General features: G+C 41.7%; 2 protein-coding genes across 4 annotated transcripts in view; one reads left to right on the top strand and one right to left on the bottom strand.

Annotated features, from left to right (window-relative positions):
* The window catches only part of ANGPT2 (angiopoietin 2), a 60,423-nt gene extending 39,108 nt beyond the window's left edge, over positions 1-21,315 (bottom strand). For both annotated transcript variants that reach the window (XM_023219101.2, XM_023219102.3), the window contains exon 1: positions 20,561-21,315. In XM_023219101.2, the coding sequence (XP_023074869.1) occupies positions 20,561-20,848 (288 nt within the window). In that variant the 5' untranslated portion in view covers positions 20,849-21,315. The remainder of the gene's footprint in view (positions 1-20,560) is intronic.
* MCPH1 (microcephalin 1) overlaps positions 1-24,383 on the top strand; it is a 241,277-nt gene that overhangs the window by 136,133 nt on the left and 80,761 nt on the right. The window lies entirely within an intron of this gene.

Here is a 24,383-nt window from a genome sequence, read left to right as displayed (position 1 = left end):
CTCTCACCGCTGTACTGATATGCCTATTCTTATCTTAAAAAAAAAAAAAAAAAAAAAAAAATGCTGTCTGAGGAGCATTCACATTCTCACTTTTTCATTTTTGCAATGAAGTATACAGATACTGATGGCCATTTACATCTCCTCTCTGCCCTGTTTTTGCTGTCTCTTTCTGTGTTATGTGGGTTTGCTAAAATACTGGGTGGAGCTCTGTGGAGGAGGTAGCATGATCATCTCTGAAATAGGCTGTTTTTTTCCTTTTGCCCATAAACTGAATTTACTTGGTCACAATGACTATTCTAAATGGCTAGAAAAGGGAAAAGGCTAGCGAAACTTAGATGATTTTCTAAATTTAGATAATTTTCTAGAAGACACTTTCAAGGCAAACTAGTTTTTGCTGTCCTTTATAAGGCCGGCAGGAAGCGTGTGTTGTTTCTGTTTTAAAAAGGGAGAGGAGAGGACTTGGGAATGCGGATGGGAATGCTTGAGAAATCTCACAGCAGGGCTGTGTGTGCCCTGCCGGGTCCCACCGCCTCTGGACAGAAACCCCCCTAACCCCACCCCCAGCCAAGACTTTCTGCTTCTTTATCTCCTCTTTCTGCTAGCACCCAAAAAGTTGAAAGAATTCCAATGGAGAGAATATTTGAGATAATATTGGAAGATGCTCAAAATACACAGGATTAATTTACACGAAGGCTCAGCGGGAACGCAAGCCATCTTTTGTACATGAAGATGCACTACTGACCCGCCGTCCACAAATGTGTTTGTACAGTTATTTTCTCAGTATGGGTGATGGCTCTGCAACGAACTGCTCCTCTCCTCCCGCCTGGACACCCTTTTCTCTGTGCTCTCCTGGGTTAGAGTAAATGGAGGCAAACACACATTTCCATGCCCTGCAGCAACTTGAGACTCCTGTGAGCAAAACGCACTGACGGGCAACGTGCGTGGGCGGTGAGAAGCATCCAGCTCCCATCTGCGGAATAAAGCCGCCCAAACCGTAGGGAAGAGCGCTGTCGTGTAAGGCCAGGGGATTTTCAGAAAAAAAAAAAATGTGTTCTTTCCTCTTTGATTTTCATGTTCATAAAGCTGTAGGTGCAGCGTTTTTAAATTTGATGATTTCATAACCGCTGAAGTTCATGCTTTCCTGAACTATTTAGGAAGAAAATCTACCCCTTGTACTGGATGAGATGATCTGTCCCTTCGACCTCTGGTTCAGTTCCCATTCTCCCAAGTGTTTAAAGCTGCGAGTTTTTTCATATTTTCATATTTATTTACATAATTTAAACCCCCTGTGTGCATGTACTTTAAGGAATTGTACATCTGCCTGGGCTTCGCAGAAGCTGGAAGGGAGCGATCTTTTTATAACTCACATTAGAAACACAAATTATTTAACAGGGCTATGTTTTGCACATTAATCTTTAAAGGTGCAATATATTTTAAGCATTTTAACCTTATTTTAGATCTGATCAGCAGTAGAATGTTTTCAGATAAGAAGCAATGCAGCAAAAGCAAAACAATATTCAATACCCAGATGATGTGGCAAGACAGAGAACAGTATAACTTTTTGTTTTCCAAATATAACTTTTATCTTCATTTCTTGATCTGAAATTTGGTAGGAAGTGTAACAAGTACGTATCAACATATTTACTGTTTGCCATTTCAAATGTCAATAGTGAAGCTGGGACCTCTCTTTATTACGGAAGACCATAGAAAACCCCATAAACATGTTCTACCTCTGTCTGTGGCCAGCAGTCCAGCAAAAATGTTCTAAAACCACATGCACTGTGTTCTGTGATGATTATAGTTTGACTGTGCTGGAAAGAGAGACTGTGAACTGCAAATGGTGATTATGACTTTGGGCAAATCATTGAACTTGTAATTATGTCTTCCAAGACCTCCTAACCCAAAATAAGAGAGTATTTTACTACAAAATATATGTTACGTCAAACTGCTTTTTACAAAATACCAGCTCTAGGGACGTTTCCAAGTCATTTTCGGAGGAAGTTTGTCGAATTTTTGTTTCAGGGTGTGTCGCTCATGTATTGGAGGGGAGAGGGTTGAGTGAGAACCGATATGCACAACTTGGCCATAAAATGAAGTGCAAACCCACGTTTTATGTCTATAGGATTCCTCATTCTAAAGTACGTTTTACAGAAAATGGCACTCTAAGCATGAATTCATTAAGATAAAGACACAGATACAGCATTTAGAGTCACACTTTGCCATAAAAGAGCTTCCCTTACCTCCTGACTTGAATCTGTAACATCTGTTGAACTGTCCACATCAGGAAGACTCAAAATATATTTTGAGGCCAATTATGTGATTTCAGATTGAACCTGCTAACATCAGATTCTGTGGTAAGTAGTCTCACTAGTTTTGTTCTCACAATAGAATTATTATTTCAATTTTTAAATGTTGCTCCATGGAGACTGGTATGATGTGCTCATGCTCTGCAGTCCCATTTTAGCAAATAACATAATAGATTGCTGTCAAATGAATGCCATCACAGACATCGTGTTGGGTAACAGAAGCCACACCCTAGGAGTGCTTACTAGATGATCGATTTCCATGAAGCTCAAGAATGAACCAAACTTACTAAAGGTGATAGAAGTCAGAATGATGTCTTCCGGGTGGGAGGAGTTTGAGGCCGTGAACTGCGCAGTGGCACAAGGGAGCCTTCTGGAGCGCTGAAAATGTTTCCTAGATCTTGACCTTGACGCTAGTTGTATGAGTGAATTCATATTTTAAAAGCTATCAAGCTGTAAATTTCAGGTTAGTATACTTTATCCATGTCCTGTGTTTTATATCTCAAAAATTCTCTTAAAAACTAAAAGACGTTTAAAAATGAAATGTTTGACAAGTTTTGTTGTGGCACTATGACCCTAATTACTATGGGTGGTTTTATTTGTCTCTGCAGTTTTCATCTGGGAGTACCTAAATAATGCCTAACGAAATGAACTTTGGAAAAGTAATTTTAAAGTAACTGTCTACAGAGAACTGTGGATTAAACCATTCTGGCCATCTGATGAGGGTTATAAGTATTCAGTTAGGTATATTAGTAATTTGACATTCTAAAACACGATTCTTTCCGGATCAAGCATAAAAGGCATTTGCTCTTGGAAGACCAAGAAAGAATTCATGCAGTTCCCATTAGTCTAAAAATAAATAATAAATAAATAAATGTCTGAGTCATGTATTAGATTTTGTTGGAGTTCAGTGGCTTCAAGTATAGGAAGAAAACGATTTGTGCTATGAATAATAGTTGTACCCCTTGCCCACTGGACTAAATACAAGATTACTCTCAGAAAAGTGAAATTGGTTGAATTTAGTTCTGCTTTGAACTACTCCAATGCAAGTGTTTCTGACTTTTGAGCCATAGTATAGAAAACTGAATAAAATAACTTTATTCATATTGAATTGAGTTGGGGAAGGAGCGATATTTGTGACATTGGAAGCCATTGTAGAGTCTTCATTACAGTACAGATTTGAGAATCAAACACACCTGGTATGAGTCCCAGTTCAGTTCCTTAGAAACTACTGGCTCGATACTTTCTAACACCACATTTCCGGTTGATAAAACAGGTATATAAATACCTACTGTGCTATGCTAGTGTGATAATTAAGTGGAATGAGTTAGCACAGTTCCCAAACTGTGTGCCAAGGCAACTGGGTCCTTGCAACAAACAAATTGGAGTAAGGGAGACAGTCTGAATATTCAAGGGCAGCCCAGCAGTACTCAGTGTCTGTCAGCCACTGGAAGAATTCATAGCTCAAAGCAGCTCACGGTTTCAACAATATCAGCTTGTACCTCTGTAAAGCTAGGTTTTTGTTGCTCTTTGTGAAAAGCAAGTACTACAGGAAAATTAGCATAGAGCGTAAAATGCAGGTGGCAGTGTCCAATTTGATTCCAAAGGGTGAGAAGCCAGGCAGTACCTAACTGGCAAATATATTCCATTCATATGTCACTGGGGTTACTTAAGAAAGAAAATGATCTTCTCTTAAAACTCAATTTATATGTATATTGGTATTTCAAATCGCTACTAAATTGTCAAGACATTAATACTTAAATTATTTGGAACTAACCACTTAACAAAAGCAACTGTTAGGTATTTCTGTTGGCCTAGAGATCAATAGAGAAAAAATAGTGAATCACTAAGGGTGCCATGAGCTGAGAACGTTTGACAACGTCTCGCTTAGAACCTTGCACTTGGTAGGATATAAACTCAACCTACCCTCTTCCTCCCCTTCCCCCAATCCAGATATTGCCTTTAATTGTAATCTCTATGATTTTATATGTTTATCGGAAAACTAGTAAGTCAAAAAGAACTAATAAATTGTGTAAGACCTTCATTAAGATGTATCCTTCCGTGTTTTCCTAACTTGTGAAATCACTGGGAAAAACAGCCATGTTCCTTGCAAGCTGGCTGGTTGGCCCTGTCTTCTTTCAGGTGAACAGCATTTGTAACTACCGTGTACCTCAGAAGAAGCGTTCTCAGATCAACATGCACGTGTTCCGTGGGTACCATGGTTGCCTTCGGACTAATGCGTTTTTGGAAGTATAGATTGGTGCCAGTTTTACAAAACTCATGTGGTCCATTTCTGCTTGTAGTTTATAGTTTGCCTCCTTGCCATCCTCACTTGCTCTAAGATGAACTAGTTTTATAACATTAGATTATACAGAAAAGCCAAATTTACTTGAACACCACAGCAATTTGGGAAGTAAACTTTCAGTGTGATTCTCCAAATGCTTGTGGTAAAAGTACAGGGACTTGAATCATTTTCCCATCATGAGTTTCAGTTCTGGAGACCCGCCCCCTCTTTCTAACCCTCCTGCCTTGCATGCGTGTCTCTTGCAATGGAAGCTAGTGGAAAATTCCTCTCCCCTTTCACTCCGCTGCCATGAGTTATAAAAAGCATGCCATTCAGAATTGACGTTTTCTTCTGCATGCTTGAATTTTTACTCAACAACTGGAAGGAAAAAAAATTATTTCAAGAGATATTTCTCTATTTATCAAAGGGGCACAGAGCCACAGCAGCACTTTGGACCACCGTAGAATGGCTGACTCACTTGCCTCACCAGTAGATGGGCACATGTTCCTATCAAACAGCGAGTGCCTTTGAGTCATGGTGTGTGACACACAGCACAGCAGCGCCATTTCTCAGAGCTGCAGCAACACTGGTTCACACAAGTCACTAGAGATTCCCATCTCCACTGACTCACTCAGTGGGAACAAAAGCTCCCATGCCGGTGGGAATGTGGGGCCAGGGGAGCCCCGGAAGAAGGGAGCCGTGGCAGAGGTTTTCCTATTGTTAGGTTTGTTTGTTTGTTTCAGTGAGTCATCTTACCCCCATTTTTTTTTTTTTAACCAAAACTCACTGTGGTTACTTCTCTAGTTTGGGTTATGACTCCTACAAGCCAGTTTAATTTTATCAGTGGTAGTGAATTCTTGAAAGCTTCCCTCAGTTGTAGAAGTTTAGTTTCAAATTGAAGTGGTCCAAGTGCCAGCTTAATCTTTGTGGTTTAGCGTCTTTATTGAATCCCCCGCAGCGGAAGAACCTACATTGGAGTTTTGGCTGCCCTTTGGGATTCGAATTATGAGTAGTTGGTTCCACTAGAATCTTGGCCCTCTCCTCAAGTGGCTTGAGGCACACTTTGACTTTAGGAGGCCAAAGTTAGAGCCTACGTGAAGGCTTTGTCCAAAATGCCTTTCCTGCACCCCAGCATTTTCAGGTGGTGTGTATAGACCTGACAGTACTCTACTCATGCCTGACTTCCCAGCTGTTGGTCCCCTGCCACTGTGATGCCTTTCACGGACAAGTCCATGCTAGCCTAAGAAATTTCCCGAAAATGGCAGTGTTAAATTCAGAATTGGGATTTGGATCCTCATCTCAATCATTATCCCCAGTGGTCACTAGCCCTCCTCTGGCCAGCTCGAGGAAAATGCTGGGGTTTTCATTGCAGCTTACTTGCATATCGGTGGTCCTAGTAAGTGCTCAAGAGGAAAGATCAGACCAGCCAAACATGCAAGGCAGGCTGATGAGCCAAGGTACAGAAAGTACACCTTATGGATTTTTATAATGATGGCCATAAGTCATACAAGGTGAAGCTTAATGCAATTTAGAAAGATTTGAGGCTGGGCGCGGTGGCTCAAGCCTTTAATCCCAGCGCTTTGGGAGGCCGAGACAGGCAGATCACGAGGTCAGGAGATCGAGACCATCCTGGCTAACCCGGTGAAACCCCGTCTCTACTAAAAAATACAAAAAAACTAGCCGGACGAAGTGGCGGGCACCTGTAGTCCCGGCTACTCGGGAGGCTGAAACAGGAGAATGGCATAAACCCAGGAGACGGAGCTTGCAGTGAGCTGCAATCCGGCCACTGCACTCCAGCCTGGGCGACAGAGCAACACTCTGTCTCAAAAAAAAGAAAGATTTGAAAAAAAAGGAAGAAAGGCCCTCGTGCTCACAGAAGCAAGCTCTTGTTGGGAAAACTGTTGTGTATAACAAGTATCTCTCTCTGATGATGCTGGAAAAATAAGGTGCTATCAGGGAGGAAGGGAAGGTTTGAAAGACCAGAGTGAGCAGCAGATAGGCACTTGGGTCCTTCCTTTTATTCCTACCCTCTTTTCCACTGGCTGTTGATAAAGTTTCATTGCTTTTTAGCTGTCTGTTGTATTTCAGTACCTCCTTGTTAACCTCTAATCATCATCCCATTATAACCTGGGGAGAATTATGTTTGACCAGTACTTAATGAATCAATCTAATCCTCAAAAGTTGGTTCTGGGCACCATGGAATAAACACCAAGACCACTCAACATATTTTCTGAAGAGTGGATTTCATTAGAAGGCAGGTTAGTCTTGGAACTCAGTCAAAGCAGCTTTAAGTCAGTCCAGCTCCACAGATTTCAGAGATAACAGTACAAGAAAAATGATACATGGGTTTGTACAGTTAAGTGTTGAAGTGTTGACTTCCATAAAAGAACACAAATGTCAATCTACAGCAGTACCATGGATATGTAAATTGTGTTATACAGCAAAACACTGCACAGTGACGGAAAAGAACAAACTTTAACATGCACAACAGCATGGATGCATCGCAGATAAAAGAGAGCAAAAAGGAGTGTGCACTGATTGTTCCATTATATGACATTCAAAACTTAGCAAAATTAACCCATGGTGGGTGACAGAGCAGAGTCGGGATCGGCCTTGAGAAGAGGGGGATATTGACGAGGAGGGACCTGAGGAAGCCGCTGCAGGGCGGGAAGCCTTCTGTATCTTGAGCTGGGTGGTTATCACGCAGGTGCGCACAGATATGGATGAGGAGGGGCATGGGGGCGCCATGTGCAGGGCAGGAAGTACTCTATATCTTGAGCTGGGTGGTCATTGCACAGGTACGCACAGGTATAAAAATTTACCAAGTTGTACACTCAAGATTTGTGAATTTTATTCTATGTAAGTTATATCTAAAAAAAAAAAAAAAAAAAAAAAAACTAGATTCCCTAAAACAGAGACAGCAGGGCTCGAGTCTGAGCTATAGCCATGCCAGCATCTAGATCCATGAAAAGGTTGGGGTTGGCCTTGCCCAGGTGATCACTCAGGGATGGGGGTGTGCTGTGAATGGAAGCTGTGCCTGCTATCAGCGCTGATTTTGCCCACCCTTTATTTCTACAACGCCGTCTTCAAAAGAATTGCACTTCAATTTTACACCAACTATCGTGCCTCTTCATGAATCCCTCCCCATCTGGAAAGCCTCTCCAAGCTGCCACTCTATCTCCAGATTCTTCTCACTGGCTGCCGCTAGGTGGCTGCGAAGGGTGGCAGCGTCACTGATGCCCAGCTCAGGCCGCAGCCATGTGGAAGCTGAATCCCCGGGGGCTCTGCCTCTCCCTGTGTGTGTGGGTCCTGGGAGTGAAGCAGTGTGGTGTGGGGTGGTGGCACACACCCCCAACTGCAGGGCTGCACCCAGACACGTGCGGTGACCCCCGCTCTGCAGCCACTTGTTGCCCTGGCACCAAGCCAGCCACTCAGCATCCAGCATCTCCTCACCTCTCCTCCGGGTGAAGCGGAAACAAAAGTATGTGCCAAAATTGTTCTGCTCACCGTTTCCCAGATTTTCCACATCTGTTCCCACTTGGGGTGAGGGGTGTGCTTCTGGTGTGACAGCTGTGGGCTGTGTAGGGTGGCGGGCGTTGGCGGTGAAGTCTGTTGTCCCTCCTGACCCACACACAAGGGGGTGTGGATTTTATATTGAAATCTTTTTAAAATCTGTTTTATTGTAAGAGGCTCTGAAAGGAAGAAATTTTATCAGAGTTTTGCGGCCTGTGTACGTTCTGATACCTCTCAGAGCTGAGCTTCTTACCCATATAGGACAAGCTGTTGTGAAATTGAGTGAGACGATGTAGCCACATGGCGTGCACCTGATAAATGCCACCACAGTGATGGTCAGCAGCGTGGTCACCACTGTCATTTCACAATCACAGCCCAAGGAGCCCAAGGAGAAGGAGTGCCTCTCTCTGTTTTGAGCTTCTCTGACTGTTGTCCTAATAAACAGCGCCCTTTCTGCGAGAACCCTGTAGACTTTTGAAACAAGCAAGTGAAGGCGCTCCAAGGCGCTTGTTTTGAGAAGCGGCAAGTGTGTTAGGTAAGGGATTTCCTCAGGTGCTTGCCTTCCACGGCTCCTGGGCCCCGACTCAAAGCTGACCATCTCTGCTGATACTGACTTAGGATTTTAAATCACTTAAAATTGAGCTGGATAGAGAAAAGGTCCTAGTTAAGCTGAGAGGTCTGCTTATTCGTGATTTTTTTCTTCCTTCTCATGCAGAGACTGTTTATTTTAGTGGCAGCGGTATTTGGGGGTGAAGAGGGGGAAAGGCAGAGTAGTGTGCCATCAATTAATTCCATGCATGGCAGCTGTGACGTCTTCATGGCACGGGACAGGCCAATTATGTAACCATAAACAAATTATATGTATTAAAAGTTGTCCAGTTAAAGGTAAAAGCATGTATGGATTTATTGTGTTTGTTATTACCCAGAGGGGAGCCATGCTGTATTTGAAAAATATGCACAATTTCACATCACAAAATAACCAGTTGTTATTTGAGGGGCTGGTGTTCTGATTAGTCTTAATTTTTTCACTCATAACATTTTTGTCCCAATCATCAACACTGTTAAGAACAGGTCACTGGTACAGTTAAGTTAAAAATGATTCAGGTCAGGAATTCCTGTCATTAACAATTTTTTATATTAAAGTTGGAAAAGTTTAAGGAAATTTAAGAACCTATTCCTTAATAGTTAAAAAAATAAGGAATTTCATATATGCCAAATGTTAATAAGCATAGATAATTAGCTTGTGGTTGGAATTTGATGGTTTTATGTTATTCAGCAAAATACAATAACCTACTTTCTCAGGCAGCATTTTTACACCAACATTTCCCATTAAGACCAGTTTGTTTAGGGAATTTTTAAGCTACATCTGTATGTAATAATTTTTTGAGATTTCAAAGACTGCACAGTCTAATAAAACTCTAATCCTTCAACTATCTTCAGACTAATGTTTGTAATTATCCAGTAGATGACCAAGAATTGATATCATCTGTTGATTCCAGAAATTATGGCAGAGAAAATGCTGTCAGGAACCCAAAGAAAATCAGAGGAAATGGTACCTCTTAGAAATTCTGAATCTTTTCTACTAAGACATGTGGCTTGACTGCTTAACCCCAAAATGCCTGCTTAGAAGGTAGTTTGGGGCTATATTGTAATAAGCATTTAGTTCCTGCCTTCTTCTGCCATAGAAACAACATGCAGAAGCAGCATTGCTTACGACACACACTGAACCTGAAGGGATGAACTACATGTGATGATGGAATGTGGCCATATCAACGCAGTCACAGCGGTGTGTTGCCCAGTGGACAGTACTGGAGCAGTTTCCACAGAGGCATTCACACGATATGCAGAATACAGACATTTTACACAAACACTTACGATGGTCCTTTTCGGTGTTGAAAAGGAATTCATTATCTTTCAGAGTAAACATGTGCTTTGAGGTATATAACTCGGAGGTATAGAAGTTAGGTCATTTAACCCAATGAGAGTGACTGGAATTAGAACCTTTAACTAATGTGAGATGTAGTATAGATCTTGATAAGTGTCTTTCTGGTGTTCCTGTTAAAATTCATTCTAATTATAGTTCCTGCAATTGTGTAGCATCGTACAGTTTCCAACACCCTTTGCTAGCCATCATCTTATTTGAAACACATAATAATCCTACAAGTTCACTGATAAAGGTAACAAAACTGGTACCATTTCTGAAGATACACAGTGATTGTTTCGGCCAGTTAATTAAGGCAAGAGATCACTAAACAATCATTCTACAATTATTCCTGCTTTTTTTTTTTTTTTTAAGTCACTTATTAAGTGAAAGAAGCCAATCTGAAAAGGCTATATATTTTATGATTCCAACTCTATGACCTTCTGGAAAAGGAAAAACCGAAGATAGTAAAAGGATCAGGGGTTCCCAGGGGTTAAGGGGAAGAAAGGCTGTGCAGGCAGAGCACAGAGGACTCTTAGGGCAGTGAAGCTGCTCTGTGTGATTCTTCAGTGGTGGATCCATGGCTTCATACATTTGTCCAAACCCACAGAATGTACAGCACCAGATGTCAACTGCGGGCTCTGGGTGATAATGATGTGTCAATGTAGATTCATCAGTTTTAACAAAAGCACCACTCTGGTGCAGGATGTGGATCGTAGGGGAGGTGACTGTGTGTGTGCCACGGAGGGGAGATGTCGGAACTCTCTGTACTTTTCTCTCAATGTTGCTGTGAATCTAAAACTGCTCTAAAAAAAATATATAGTCTTTTAAAAAATCATTTAGTACATATTAAAAGGAACAAGTAAAGCAACAACAACAAAATGTTATTCTGTAGTTTCAGATTGCACCAGTAAACCTAGCCAGCCCTCACTAGGGTCTTCTGATGGTTATATAGTTAAAAGTACACCAGCACCCCCGAGAATAACTTCAGAGGCATGCTGGTCTAATGGTAATGGCGTTGACTTCACACGTCAACATTTTTTTTTTAAATTAGATTTTCTTGAATCTGATCATGTCCAAGATACCTCTTCTTTTGGTATAGAATGCCTTTATTCAAACTACAGGAGAACACGAACATATCCCTTTGCTGTAGTTTGGCTAAATTCCTGAGGCTGGCTTGGGCCAGAAACAAAATCCCTGAAATGGTCTCATTTTTTTTTTCTTTTTTTTTCTTTCTTTCTTTCTTTTTTTTTTTTTTTTTACCTCTCCCTTTTTCTTTCTGGTTGGTGGTCTTGGGACCTCCAAGGCCCCTCAGGCAGAGGGGAACTGGCAGGTTCCCCATTCGTTTTTGGCACTTCTTGAACAGAAAAGCGAACGTCAGACGGTCCTTATAAAGTCCCACGTGATTCAGCCACCCATACCAGGGATGGCCCTGGCTGTGGATTTACACATAAGACAACTTCATGGCGTATTTTCCCCTTTGACTGTTGAATGTAACTACCAAGATATGCGTTGGGCAGACAAAATAGAAATCTTCCGTGTATACCATGTCCAGTTAGATACTGTTCGTGACATACAGAGACAAGCCCACAACTCAGGTTTAACCTTCATCCCTGAAATTTGCCAGAACAGTCATAATGAAGGTGCTAATGTATTTTCTGAAATACTGAGTACTTCAGACAGGGAGATGTGGGTGGTATCTAGTAGCCTTGTGATAAGACCCGTATTAGACTAATAGGAGTCTTATCCCCACATTAAGCCACCTGGACAGTCCACCCCCAGTCAACAAGAGTGTTAACATGGGAGTAAGTGTGACAAATGCCCAGTTGGTCTGGACTAAATGTGACAAAATTGAGAAATAGATCCTACAAGAGCTGGATTTTAAAAAGTGAGGAAAAACAAAAACAATGGAAAGGCTAGCTGCTTGCTTCTTTTTAAGGCTTTGTTCCTGTTCTCTCCCCCAAAAGCCAATTATGATTATAATTAATCAGCCCACAGAAAATGATTCCTTCTCTATGAGATGTCATCACCATGATAAAATAATCCATTTCCCAAGACTTCTATATCTTAATATCTCTTTAAAAAGCTCCATTGTCCATAAAAATTATAAATTTACATATTTTTTAATGACAGGTAATTTTTAATGTATATTTTTACATTAAACCAACATTGGTTGTTGGTTTTGAAAGTATTAAAATATTAAATATCAACTGTGAATATTTTGTGGTGGTAAGTTGTCAGGTTAATGCAAAGATTCCAAAAATAATTCACAGACATGTGAAAGGTCGCTCAGAGGGAGAACCAGTCAGATTTTGGAGAAAGTAATTGCCTTCAGAGGAACCCTCGGGGGGAGCAGGAGAGTCCACGGGTTTCAGTGAGGTTCTAGATGAATTGCAAAGAGAAAGGTTTTAGCTGGTTGCGGGAGGGGCTCTGGTAAAAGGATTAGGTCCAGTTCTCAGGAGTTTTTTAATAGGTTTCACATCTTTTGTCAACAGATGCAAGGAAGGATTAGGACAGAAAAGAAAGGTGATTTCATGGAGAAATATCTAATTAAAATATTAAAGACAGTTGGCTGGCACACCTGACCTACAGTCCCGGCGGTGGTAGGCAGAGTTCCTTTCCCTGTTTTTAAACCACACATAAAACAGTCATTTTAATCCCAACAAATGGTTCAAACTGTTATTCTAAACCACTGCCCATGATTTTTTTTTTTTTTTTTTTTTACTGTTTTTATTTACATCAAATCATTCAACTTCACATCATTTTCTTTTTAAGCATTAACATAATGCAAGTGCCAGGCCGTTTTTGGTGATCCCATCTGTAGAAGGCTAGATGGACAATAACACTCAAATAGTTTTTAAACTCTAATAGTGGGAAGGCAAGGCCACATGGAACTTCCCTGAAAATGAATTTCATTGGCCTGCCTTTCAAGTGGTGTACTGTGAAATCCAGCGTTTCACCCTGTCAACTTCCAGAACAGGGCTATAACTAGATGTATGGTTTGTAAGAATAATATGTTTACTTCCTCTTGTTTATAACAACTTGTGTGGGGGGCGGGGCAGGGTTGTCCTTTTTTTTTTTTTTTTTTTTTTTTTGAGACAGGATCTCACTGTGTCACCCAGGCTGGAGAACAATGGTGCCATCCTGGCTCACTGCAGCCTCCACCTTCTCAGTTCAAATGATCCTCCCACCTCACCTTCCTGAGTAGCTGGGACTACAGGCATGTACCACCACCCCTGGGTTATTTTTGTATTTTTTGGTAGAGACGGGGTTTCATCATGTTGGCCAGGCTGGTTTTGAACTCCTGAGCTCAAGCGATCCACCTGCTTCAGCCTCCCAAAGTGCTGGAATTACAGGCATGAGCCACCGCACCCAGCCACATAAATTTGTTTTTAGTCTTCTGAACTATTAAATAGTTGTACCAATTAAACCAATTGCACCAATTCTATTACAAGGTGGAATTTCTTATCATTCCTTTACAAACAGGATATTCCCAGTTGCTTGTTTTTGCTTGTTTTCTTAGCAACTTCAGCACCATCCTCACATAGAAGGGCTGGCGTCTCACCTATCTAGGGGTGAGAACAAAGCTGTGCTCTCAGTCTTCTGCGGGGACTTGGTATTTCAGGTCCTGATGCTGGCCTAGGAGTGCCCCGCACTCATCTAAAGATCGGAGTCCCAGTGGGTGAGAATTGCTGCCAAGACTAACCAGGGGTGTCAACCAGTTACTTAACTTCTCAGGCTCCCTTTTTTATTTTTTATTTTTAATAAAAACAAATTATTGAAGAGGTAATTTAAAATAAGTACTATATAATAAGTACTACAGCATATACAGTGTTTACATATAGGCATTAAATATTAAGAATGTTTATTTCAGAATCATATAATTATACCTAATATTTACTTTTTGTCAATCTTTGTATATTCTCCATTTTTTGCAATATCCATATATTACTTAGGTAATAGGAATGGCAACCGTTCAGAAATAGTTCTAATTGATTTTCCTTTTATAAAAGGGTTTCCATGTAGTGACCAAGGACTTAACATCATCCCCACCCCACAGTCCCTCCCATGCCTGACTCCCTTTGCGCTGTTTAATTTCTCATTTCATTCATTTACCCTTCTGTGCAGCACATACCAGCTGCTGCTACACTACACTTTCTGACCAAAGCATAGGCATTGTCTTTTTTTTTTTTTTTTGAGATGGAGTCTCGCTCTGTTGCCCAGGCTGGAGTGCAGTGGCGCAATCTCAGCTCACTGCAAGCTCCGCCTCCCGGGTTCCCGCCATTCTCCTGCCTCAGCCTCCCGAGTAGCTGGGACTACAGGCCCCCGCCACCTCGCCCGGCTAGTTTTTTGTATTTTTTAGTAGAGACGGGGTTTCACCGTGTTAGCCAGGATGGTCTCGATCTCCTGACCTAGTGATCCGCCCGTCTCGGCCTCCCAAAGTGCTGGGATTAAAGGCTTGAGCCACCGCGCCCAGCTGTCTTTTTTTTTTTTTTTTTTTTTTTTTTTTTTAAAGAGACAGGGTCTGGTCTTACTCTGTTGCCCAGGCTGCTGTGCAACGGCGCCATCATAGTTCACTGCAACCTTGACTTCCTGGGCTCAGGCAGTCCTCCCACCTCAGCCTCCCAAGTAGCTGGAACCACAGCTGCCTGCCATGGTAGAGATGGGGTCTCACTGTGTGGACCAGGCTGGTCTTGAACTCCTGGCCTCAAAGTGTCCTCCCATCTCAGCCTCTCAAAGCTCTAGGATTACAGGTGTGAGCCACTGTGCCTGGCTTGAGGCATTTTCTTCCCCCTCTGACTTCTTCCGGGCACCTAGAACCAACACTACCTGGACACGTGTAGGTCCTCGATAAATATTTTTTGAACACATAAATAAACTTTCATGGCTCCTGCCCCGAACTTGAAACCCGCCTAGGAGGGGTGGGCGGGGTTGTGGGGTGTTCACTCACGCGAATGAACTGAGAAATAATGTACTTCTGCCCAAATTCATATTCATTCACACTCCTCTCAGCAGTTTTCTGCAGTCTTCCCAGCCCCAGGGAAATTCTGCTTTTGTCAGAGGAGGGGATATGCGTGCTTTCCCGTATTTACTTTACCTCTGGGCAATCCATACAAGGCAGCTAAACTGCAGAGGGCACTGGTGTTAGCATGCCCCGTATTTATAAGGGACTGAAAAAAATATACAGGCTCGCATCCGCCATACCTACCATACTTGCGTGCTAGAGATATTCCCGGGGCAAGATGAGGTGAGGTGTGGACAGTGCTTTAAGGTGATTCAGAGCTACCCTGTTAGGATTGCTACCTTAGTGATGAATGGTGCGGCTGCAAAGTTGAGTGGCTGTCTTTATATCAGAATAATTCCAGAATAATTTAGGAGAAAATTCTCATTGTTAGGTTCCTTCAAGCCCAAGGAGGCTATAGTGAAAAGAGAATAGGTGTTGGCTGTGTAGATGGGCCCTGTTTAATTAGAGTCAACCGTATCAGTTGCCAAATGAAGCCAATCCTACAGGACTATCCTATAGAACAAATATATATTTTATATATTTAATATGATATGTGTATGTGTACACACACACACACACATACATATATACGGGGAGAGAGAGAATGGTTTGCCTGCTGACTTGCCTTTAAGTACCGTAAACATCCTGCAAATTGTGAACAGCTAATTGGAAAACAGTCTGTCCGTGTTCATGATTCATTGTATGCATCCTCTTGATCTCAACTCAGGAAATCCACAAAGCTGTCCAGGCCCTGCTGTCATTTTGTGGCCAGATATGGAAAGATATAAACCACCTCCTTTCTTCCCTGTCAAAACAGTTGTGCCACATCCTCCCTCTCTTTCTCATCTCAACTGACTCCCTCACAGGGGGTGTCTCTGTCTCCCCTGCCCCTGCCCCCCACCCCCACACCTTTATTCCTTTACCTCAGTCTTTCAAATGTTGCTCTTTGTTCCTAAATACAATCTTCCTTCCAACCTCTTGTCATGTCATTTGTGGGCCAGGAAAGATCCTGATTATGCTACAATGCCACTGTACGTGTTTTAAAAAGAAGGAAAGCTGTACATTTGATATTAAATTTGGCATTTTAAATAAAGGGCTGGTAAAAGAAATCTCTGAATGCTAGTCTCCAAGAAAGGGATGGAAGACTGGGGAAGGAGAATCTGCTTCCTATTTCCACCATTTCAATAGCCTGACATATTTTTTTACCTTGCCCATATCTTACTTTCATAATATTTTTGTTTTATTTTTTAAATTACTCCCATGATGGTAGAGTTGATTTGAACTCTTGTTTTTCCATTTTAAATATACAAAATTTCAGTTATTTTATTGATTAAAATAAGCACCATGGACCATCCTGAGCATCTGATCACCACTGGTAAGACGATTATCCTTCTCAAGTTCCGTGTACACTTGTGGATTACAGATACACTTATGGATTACAACCTGTTTGACAACTGTAAAGAGCCAAATTGATTAAAATCAGAAAAATTTCAGACTTCAGTATTGAGACTATATGGATTATCTGGTGTCTTAGTAGAAGGTAAGATTATGGAAATCCATTTCCTAGTTCTAGACTCTGCAAGCAAATAGTATGATATCTGACTAGTTAATCCAGTATCTCAGACAACACCATATAGTCGACAAAGACTACTTGACCACAGAAAACAATGATATATGTATAATATATAATCCACATAGAGTAAACATGTATTATATTTTATATATTTTATATATTGTAGAGGCACATATTGTACTACACATATACATATTGCATAAGAGATATAGTAAACTATATTTGTATTTTCTAAAATTAAATATATTGCACTTCCCCTACCATAGTGAAACTGTCTCTTCTGCATTCCTTACTGCATTCCTTACTATATAGTAATACTACCACTGAGCACAATCATATTTCACCACTCAGGATGTAGCCAGCGGATACAGTAATGGTTCTTGCCCTCCACTACCACAAGAGACCAGTGGCTGTGAATGGGATGGGATTTTTTTCTTTCCTCTAATGAACCAAGCCCTGGGTTTTATTGTTGTTGTTTTCATATACAGCTAATGAGTGCTTTGTAGCCACACACGACAACACACACACACACACACACACGCACACGCGCACACACACACAGTCCCTAGCAAGGGCAGGGTGGGGCTGGCGGGCTGGGTTCCTCTACGAGCCTCTCACCATCCGTTTCTCCCAGTGACAGCAGCTATGTTTGAAGAGCATAACTGCATGGTTTCCTATGCATTGATTCATGAGTAGTAGCTATCACATCTTATTAAAAAGATACACTGTTATTACTTTTAAAGAAAGAAAAGGATTGCAATTCACATTTACAGTTTCCAGCCTGTTCTTGTGTCGTTTAAAAAACAAACAAACAAACAAAAAAGATGGCAGAGGAAATGTTTGCATCCATAGTAGGCATCAAGTTTATTTTTCAAATCATTCTGTTTTAAAGTGTTCATAGACTTTGCAGTTGTTTATAGGTATGAGGCACTCATCAGTGTGAAATAGTTATTTCCTTTCCATATTTCCTCTTATCAGGAAAAAAAAAATCTCTTTGGTCTTCTAACAAAATACAATCTGTTTTGCTAAATTATTTGTGAGTTTTTATAAAGTGTGTTTAATATCACCAGGGCAGAGGTTCAGACTAGTTGCAGGATTAGCAAGAGAGACATAGCATGAGTAGTCTTTGGTCCATTGGAGTGTGTTTCATGTGCTAGCGATCATAAATTTATCTTATCCTTGTTTAACTACTACACAGCGAGTGAGCTGTCCTGTATTGTTCCATTCATATTCCTCTGAGTTCATTCAGAAGCCTGACACTTCCTTTGCCGGACAGATAAAAGGGGCAGCGTGGGACCTTCTGATGATGTGAAACCTGCTTTCTTAGTCGAAGCTCCGTAGGCTATGCTGACCACTCAGAGGTTGAACTACTATTTATTTGCCCTAAAATGAACCAGAAACTTGGTCTTAATTTCCTTCCTGACAAGTGTTTTAATTTCCTAAAAGTGTACGGATTTTGTAGTGGGTTGTTTTTCAATCTTTCATTTTTAGTGCTGATCCAGGAGAGAAAGGAGATATGGAAACTTTTTTTTTTTTTTTTTCAAAAAACAGCTCAAAAGAAAATATGTAAAACCATGAAAAACACAGAATTGTGCTGCTGCTTTCTTTGCTAATCAAATCAGTGGGTGTTACGTTGTAATGATGACCCTTTAGCTGTGTGGCTTATCTATCATTCCATTTTATATTATTTTCTTCCTCATGAGAAAATCAGTGTTTATTATCACAGGTGACAAAACACAGGAGAAACACAAACAGAGAGGTTACATTTAATCACTTTAAGTGGGTTTCATCTTTGCTTTTTTGTTTTCATTCCCAAGCCAGAAGCCTTATAAACCAAGCGAGAGTGCAAATTGCCTTTCTCAGGTGCACATTGCTGAGACAGGCTGGGAGAACAGGTGTGGAGCCCATGCAAAGATAAATATTAAGTCATTCTTGGTGAAACGGTATTTAGCTAGACAGCTGAAGACGGACTTTTGAAATACCATTGTGATACTGCTGTTCAAATATTGACTAAGTGAACCTGGAAAGGAAGAAATTTTGGTCGCCTAACATAGAATTCCTTGTCTTTTTCTGTCTTTATCTCAAAGACCCAACAGAAAGGGTAGTTTACCTAAGAAAGAAATATGAGCTTTGCTTATGGAGTTTCAGGTATACCTAACGTAGGCTTAATTAAGCAAATACAATTTAGCAGGCTTGCATTTAGCAAAGCAGTCTTTTATGTTTCCTGGCCATTTCTTCTAGGAGATGACTTGCCCGTCGGGCAGATTAGAATATTTACTACAATGCGTCTTTCATCCCTCACTGTGACTCTGTAACCACAGTAGATGTGGGAAAGTCATTAAACATCAGCATGACGATTTACAAAGAAATAGGAAGTTCAAGTTAAGCAGGTATTTACGATATAGTTTGCCTTCCACATATTTCAACCTGTGTTGCTGCATACTTTTTAAGCTTAGCATAATTATTTACACAGCTATGAATTTTAGAAAATGTTTAAAAGCACACCTCAGTGAACTGGGAAAGGAGGGAAACTTACTGGAGCACTTAGCCAGGAGCTTAAAAAGACCTTGCTAGTGAGTTTTATATTACCTGAAATCTGTATTTGATAGGTCATTTTGGTAAGTTTTTGTTGTTTTAAATGACTCCTCTTGACACAGTAACCAGTGGTGCTGGGAACATTCATTCACATTGATTCGTTTAAGCTCATGACTCAAATAATAACTTAGTTGTTTCCTCTCTGAAGGTAGGGGAGGTAATGAGAAGCACAGATTAGGCTCCAAAATCCGTTCTGAGATTCAGATAAGGTGTCCTAACAAAAGGCTTATGGTGAAATGAAAGAGTGAGAAAATAATTGTACTTTTCTAGGGTAACGTGTCAAATGAGGCTCACCAACTTTTAAAAGACTTTATATAGCTTTAGATAATCACATTCCCTGCCATTTTAACATTGTGATGTAATGGCATCATCATGCTACTTAACAATTAAAATATGCATTTTGTTTAAACTTCCTTTAGAATACATATAGTCCATAGAAAGAAAATTCCAGGGTCGTTTTGGGTTTTATATAAATAGCTCCCATGTTTACATGTAAAAAAAATTATTTGTGAAAGAAAAACAGAGCTTTCAATATCCTATTTTGGTTACATCTCCATAAAAAGTCTAGGAAACAGTGGGATCATCTGTGAAACAGTGGAGTCACCCCAAGAACGAACTGTCAGATCGTCCTGTCGTGGCATGGCTTGAACATAACCGTCCCACGTGGGGACGCATGCGGCGCTGGTTGCTGGAACTGACGGGGGCTGCAGCGCTGAATACCTTTGGGACGCTTGGGAAATGTGCCCCTGTTTACAGACGGCAAAAGCCCTTAGCGGTAGGGCCCTGAGATTCTGAGAAACATAAGGTCTGCTTTATTTAATTTCCTCTCGTTTACCGAGAGTCACAACCTATTTTAGTAAATAAATTCAGGAAATTGGTAAAGCACTTTACTCCATCCGTTATGCCTCGGTCATCAGCATGCTTGTCACGGTCTTCCTGGCTCGCGGGCTGCTGTGGCTCACAGCCTTCCCTCACTTGCCTGCAACCAGCTGAGAACCTCCGTGGTGATGGGTGTCACTGAGCTTAAACGATGTAAACAAACAAAACGGCACACAAGTTGTGCAGAGAAGTGTATTTCCTCTACCTTGTTGGTAGAGATTTCTAACTTTAGAGATTTTCTGTATTGACTCTGGCATTCTTTCCAAATAATGATTTTCACCCCGGGGACTACCCACACACCCTGGGATAGAATAAAAGAAATGATCTTTCATTTGAGGGTACCAGCAACCCGCTCTCCAGCTCTAATCCTCTTTATCCTTCTTCTTCTTTTTTTTTTTTTTTTTTTTTGGTTGTTAAAACCTGAGCTGCTGCCAAGCTGATCTTAATAGCATGGATTGTTCACAAAGACAGATGATTTTTTTCCTACCTTCATTAGCCACTGAGTGTTGTTTTCCATGATGTTCTCCAGCACTTGCAGCCTCTGCACCGAGTCATCGTATTCTAGCGGCGCGTCCCTCTGCACAGCATTGGACACGTAGGGGCTGGAGGAAGAGCGGCAGTTGTCCATCTCTGGCAGGAGGAAAGTGTAGCTGCAGGACCCATGCTGGACCTGATATTGCTTCTTTCCTATGCTGTCCATGCTCTTCCGAAAGTTGTTATAGGCTGCGGCCAAGACAAGATCACAGCTCAGAGTAAAGAAAACAATCTGCCACATTCTTTCTTCCGTAATAAGCCAGCAGCTTAGCAAACTTGAAGGCACACACAGGTCGAGTCCCGAGCTGCTGCCGTCTAAAACGCGGGGCTCCTACGCTGCCATGGCTGGGTCCGTCAATGAAAGTCTTCTCTTTCCTCTTTTTCCAGTAGCAAACTTGGTTTTTAGTGCTGTGTTCTCTCCAGGCATGCAGTAAACTGTCAGATTGCAGTGGGAAGAACAGTCCTGCTCACTTGGGAGGGCTGTGTCAGCTTTTACAGAGCAGCTTTCACGGTCCTTTGTTCCTCTCGCCCCAGATCCTACCGTGTCAGTATCCGAATCAATCACTTTCCTTTCCTTATATGATAAGTTGATAAGAGCAGCCAGACATGTGTAGTGGGCTGCTCCGCCCTCCTGGCTTATCCGTTATCTTCCTGTAGGGGGTCACTAGCCAGGCAACAGGAAAAATCAGAGCAGAATGCCTGCCGTCCAACCAGGACCCATGCTGCAGGAACCCTCTGGGAAAAACCGATCTGTCACAGGACCCCTGGGCATTTCCTAGGCACCACCCCAATTAAGTATTTCGTAGAGAGAGCAGTTGATCTCTTTTGTCTGAAACTGATTTTGCCGTGCTCAACTGGCAAAATATCTGAGGTAATAACTTTAATGTTAAAGTACAATGAAAGTTCCTGTTTTTTCCTTTAGGAATAAAAATACTACAAATAGGTCAGGACTTCGGTTTATTTTTGTTATTACAAATAAAGAGGAAGAAGTTTGGCTCCTGTAAACGCGTGCCTTTTCAGAGGAAAAATAGATTCATTGATATTAGTTGATTCTTGAAACACTAGCCAAGTTAGAAAAGATTTTCATTTCATAACAGTTGGATAGGAAGATCTTCTGTTATTAAGTCACGTTAGAAACATCAGTTTCTGAGCTCTGACCTTTATTCTTTAAAAAAATCCACTTGAATATTCACACTAACAGTGCACTGTACTGATTAGGTTCATTACATTACAATAGAGAAATTAGAATTTAAGTGTGTGTGTAGAAAGAGGAACACAAACTTTTTTTTTTTTTTTTTGAAATGGAGTCTCGCTCTGTGACCCAGGCTAGGGGCGATTTTGGCTCACTGCAACCTCTGCCTCCCGGGTTCAAGCGATTCTCTTGCCTCAGGCTCCTGAGCAGCTGGGATTACAGGCGCACGCCACCACGCCCGGCTAATTTTTATATTTTTAGTAGAGACGGGGTTTCACCATGTCAGTCAGGCTGGTCTCAAACTCCAGACCTTGTGATCGACTCGCCCCTGGGCTCCCAAAGTGCTGGGATTGCAGGCGTGAGCCACCGTGCCCAGCCCACAAACTTCTTTATTGTGTCAGGATTTGTTGACATCTCAGCATTTTGTAACACATTATCAATTACATTAGTCCCCCTTGGTATTAGACAAGTCACGTCCCTATTTTAATTAAGCTCTAATGTCCTCATCTGTGCAATTCAAGGGGTGCACTCACAGGATTTTTCAACTTCAATCCTATGGCTCTGTAAATCCTACGAGTCAGTTCCTTTAAAACTTAGTACTTCAGAGATTAATAATATGTTAACTCACCAGGCCAAGTGTACATAGGGAAAAAGCCCCCTGCCTTTGCTGTGGTTTGTTTATCTCTCAAGGTACAAGGTTTATTATTCCCAGTGAGCGCTGAATACCTGGTACACTGACTGAACAGACCACATCTACCCATAAAAGATCTTTATTTTTCACTAAGCTCTAACTGAAAGACAGCCTTTCCTTTATCTGTGAATAGTTAACGAACAGCAGTGTGAGTATCTGTGACTTTCTCATCCTCAGAAATCAGCTATTTGTATTTGCTGTCACAATACTCTGAACTACATTTTTATTAAACCCACCCCTAGATCTTGCTACTGCACATTTGAATAAAGTAGCATGTGTCTTCTTTTGAGAAGGTGTTTATAGGCTTCACCAGACAACCAAAGGGTTCTGTCGCACATTAAAGCTGGTAGACCTGCTCTGGAAGGATTCCATCAGTAGAAGAGGTAGTATGATTCCACCAAGGTTCTGGACATGGTTTCCACTAAGGGGACCCATGAAAGACACTATACCCATCCGGACAGTGCTCCGTCGAATAAAGCATGTAGGTCTTAAAGATGACACCTGTGTTAGAACCCTGCTTCTGTGTGACCTCCGGCAAATGCTTCAATTCTCGAAGCCTCAGTCTCCCTACTCATAAAATGGAGATCATTTTTTCTCTGTAGGGCTTTTAGGATTAAGATATAATTGTGTGTTTAGAAATATTAGTTCCTTTTCTTTACAGGGATGCTCCATTAGATGGGAATCAGTTCTTCCACCATCAAATAGTATAACTGTGCTATTCTCTGAATGTGAGGCAGTGCCATAGGGTGCAATTTTTTTATTTCCTGTTTGAAAAAGTATATTATAAGGTACTAATATCACATATGTGGTTTTACCTTTTTTGTAAGATTATTTTTTGTAGAGACAGGGTCTCACTATCGTTGCCCAGGCTGGTCTTGAACTCCTGGCATCCAGTGATCCTCTTGCTTTGGCCTCCCAAAGTGCTGGGATCACAGGTGTGAGCCACTGCACCTGGCCGGCATATGTGGTTTTAAAAGTCATTCAGTTGTCTTCCAGGCAAATAGGGTAGTTTAAAAGGAACAAATAGAAGGTGGGCACACCACAGTACTTTTTGTCTGCCAGCCTTGTGTCCGACACCATGCTATGCACTGGGGATAGAGATGAAGGCAACTGGGTATCTGACCTGAAGAAGCTAACAGTGTATGGGGAGGGAGAGACCCATGTACACGTTGGATGTGATAAGAGAGAGCGGTCAGAGCACACAGGAAGGCAGTGATGCTTCTGGGCAGATAACGTGCTGTGCGCAGCTGGTACGGACTCCGTCCTTTTCAAATCCCCTCAAGTTCCGAACATGGGAGGAACAGCTCTTTGTAGATTCCTAAATGGAAATTATCTGAACTAGATAGTCAGGGGAAGCTCTATTAGACCTGGAGTTGGCAAACTCTGTAAAGTATCAGATGGTAATAATTTTCGGCTTTGCAGGCTATACGGCCACCATCGCCACCACCCAAAGCTGATGTGGTGCAAAGCAGCTATGGGACAGCCTAACTGAGTGAGCGTGCTGGGCTCCAGTAAAGCTTTATTCGTGATACTGAAATTTGAATTTCTTGTAATTTTCACATCATGAAATATTCTCTGTATTTTCTCCAATCATTTAAAAGTTTAAAAAACATTCTTAGCTCATAGGCTGTTAGAAACCAGGCCTGGACTGGAGATTGCTGGCCTCCGAGAGCCTAGGTGGTCTGTGGGGGTAGGAGGTGCTGGGCAAGGCCGTCCACAGTGCACGCGGTGTGGTGACCGTGTGTGGTTGGCAGGGCTGTCGGCAGTACACACAGTGCAGCCACCACTGTGTGTGGTCAGCAAGGCCATCCACGATCTACATAGTGCAATAACCATGTGTGTGGTGAGCAAGGCCATCCACGGTCTACACAGTGCAATAACCATGTGTGGTCA

The sequence above is a fragment of the Piliocolobus tephrosceles genome, chromosome 7 (genome assembly GCF_002776525.5).
Source record: "Piliocolobus tephrosceles isolate RC106 chromosome 7, ASM277652v3, whole genome shotgun sequence".
Lineage (NCBI taxonomy): Eukaryota > Metazoa > Chordata > Mammalia > Primates > Cercopithecidae > Piliocolobus > Piliocolobus tephrosceles.
The sequence above is the reverse complement of the archived record's forward strand: the minus strand, read 5'-3'. Positions and strand labels throughout refer to the sequence as shown.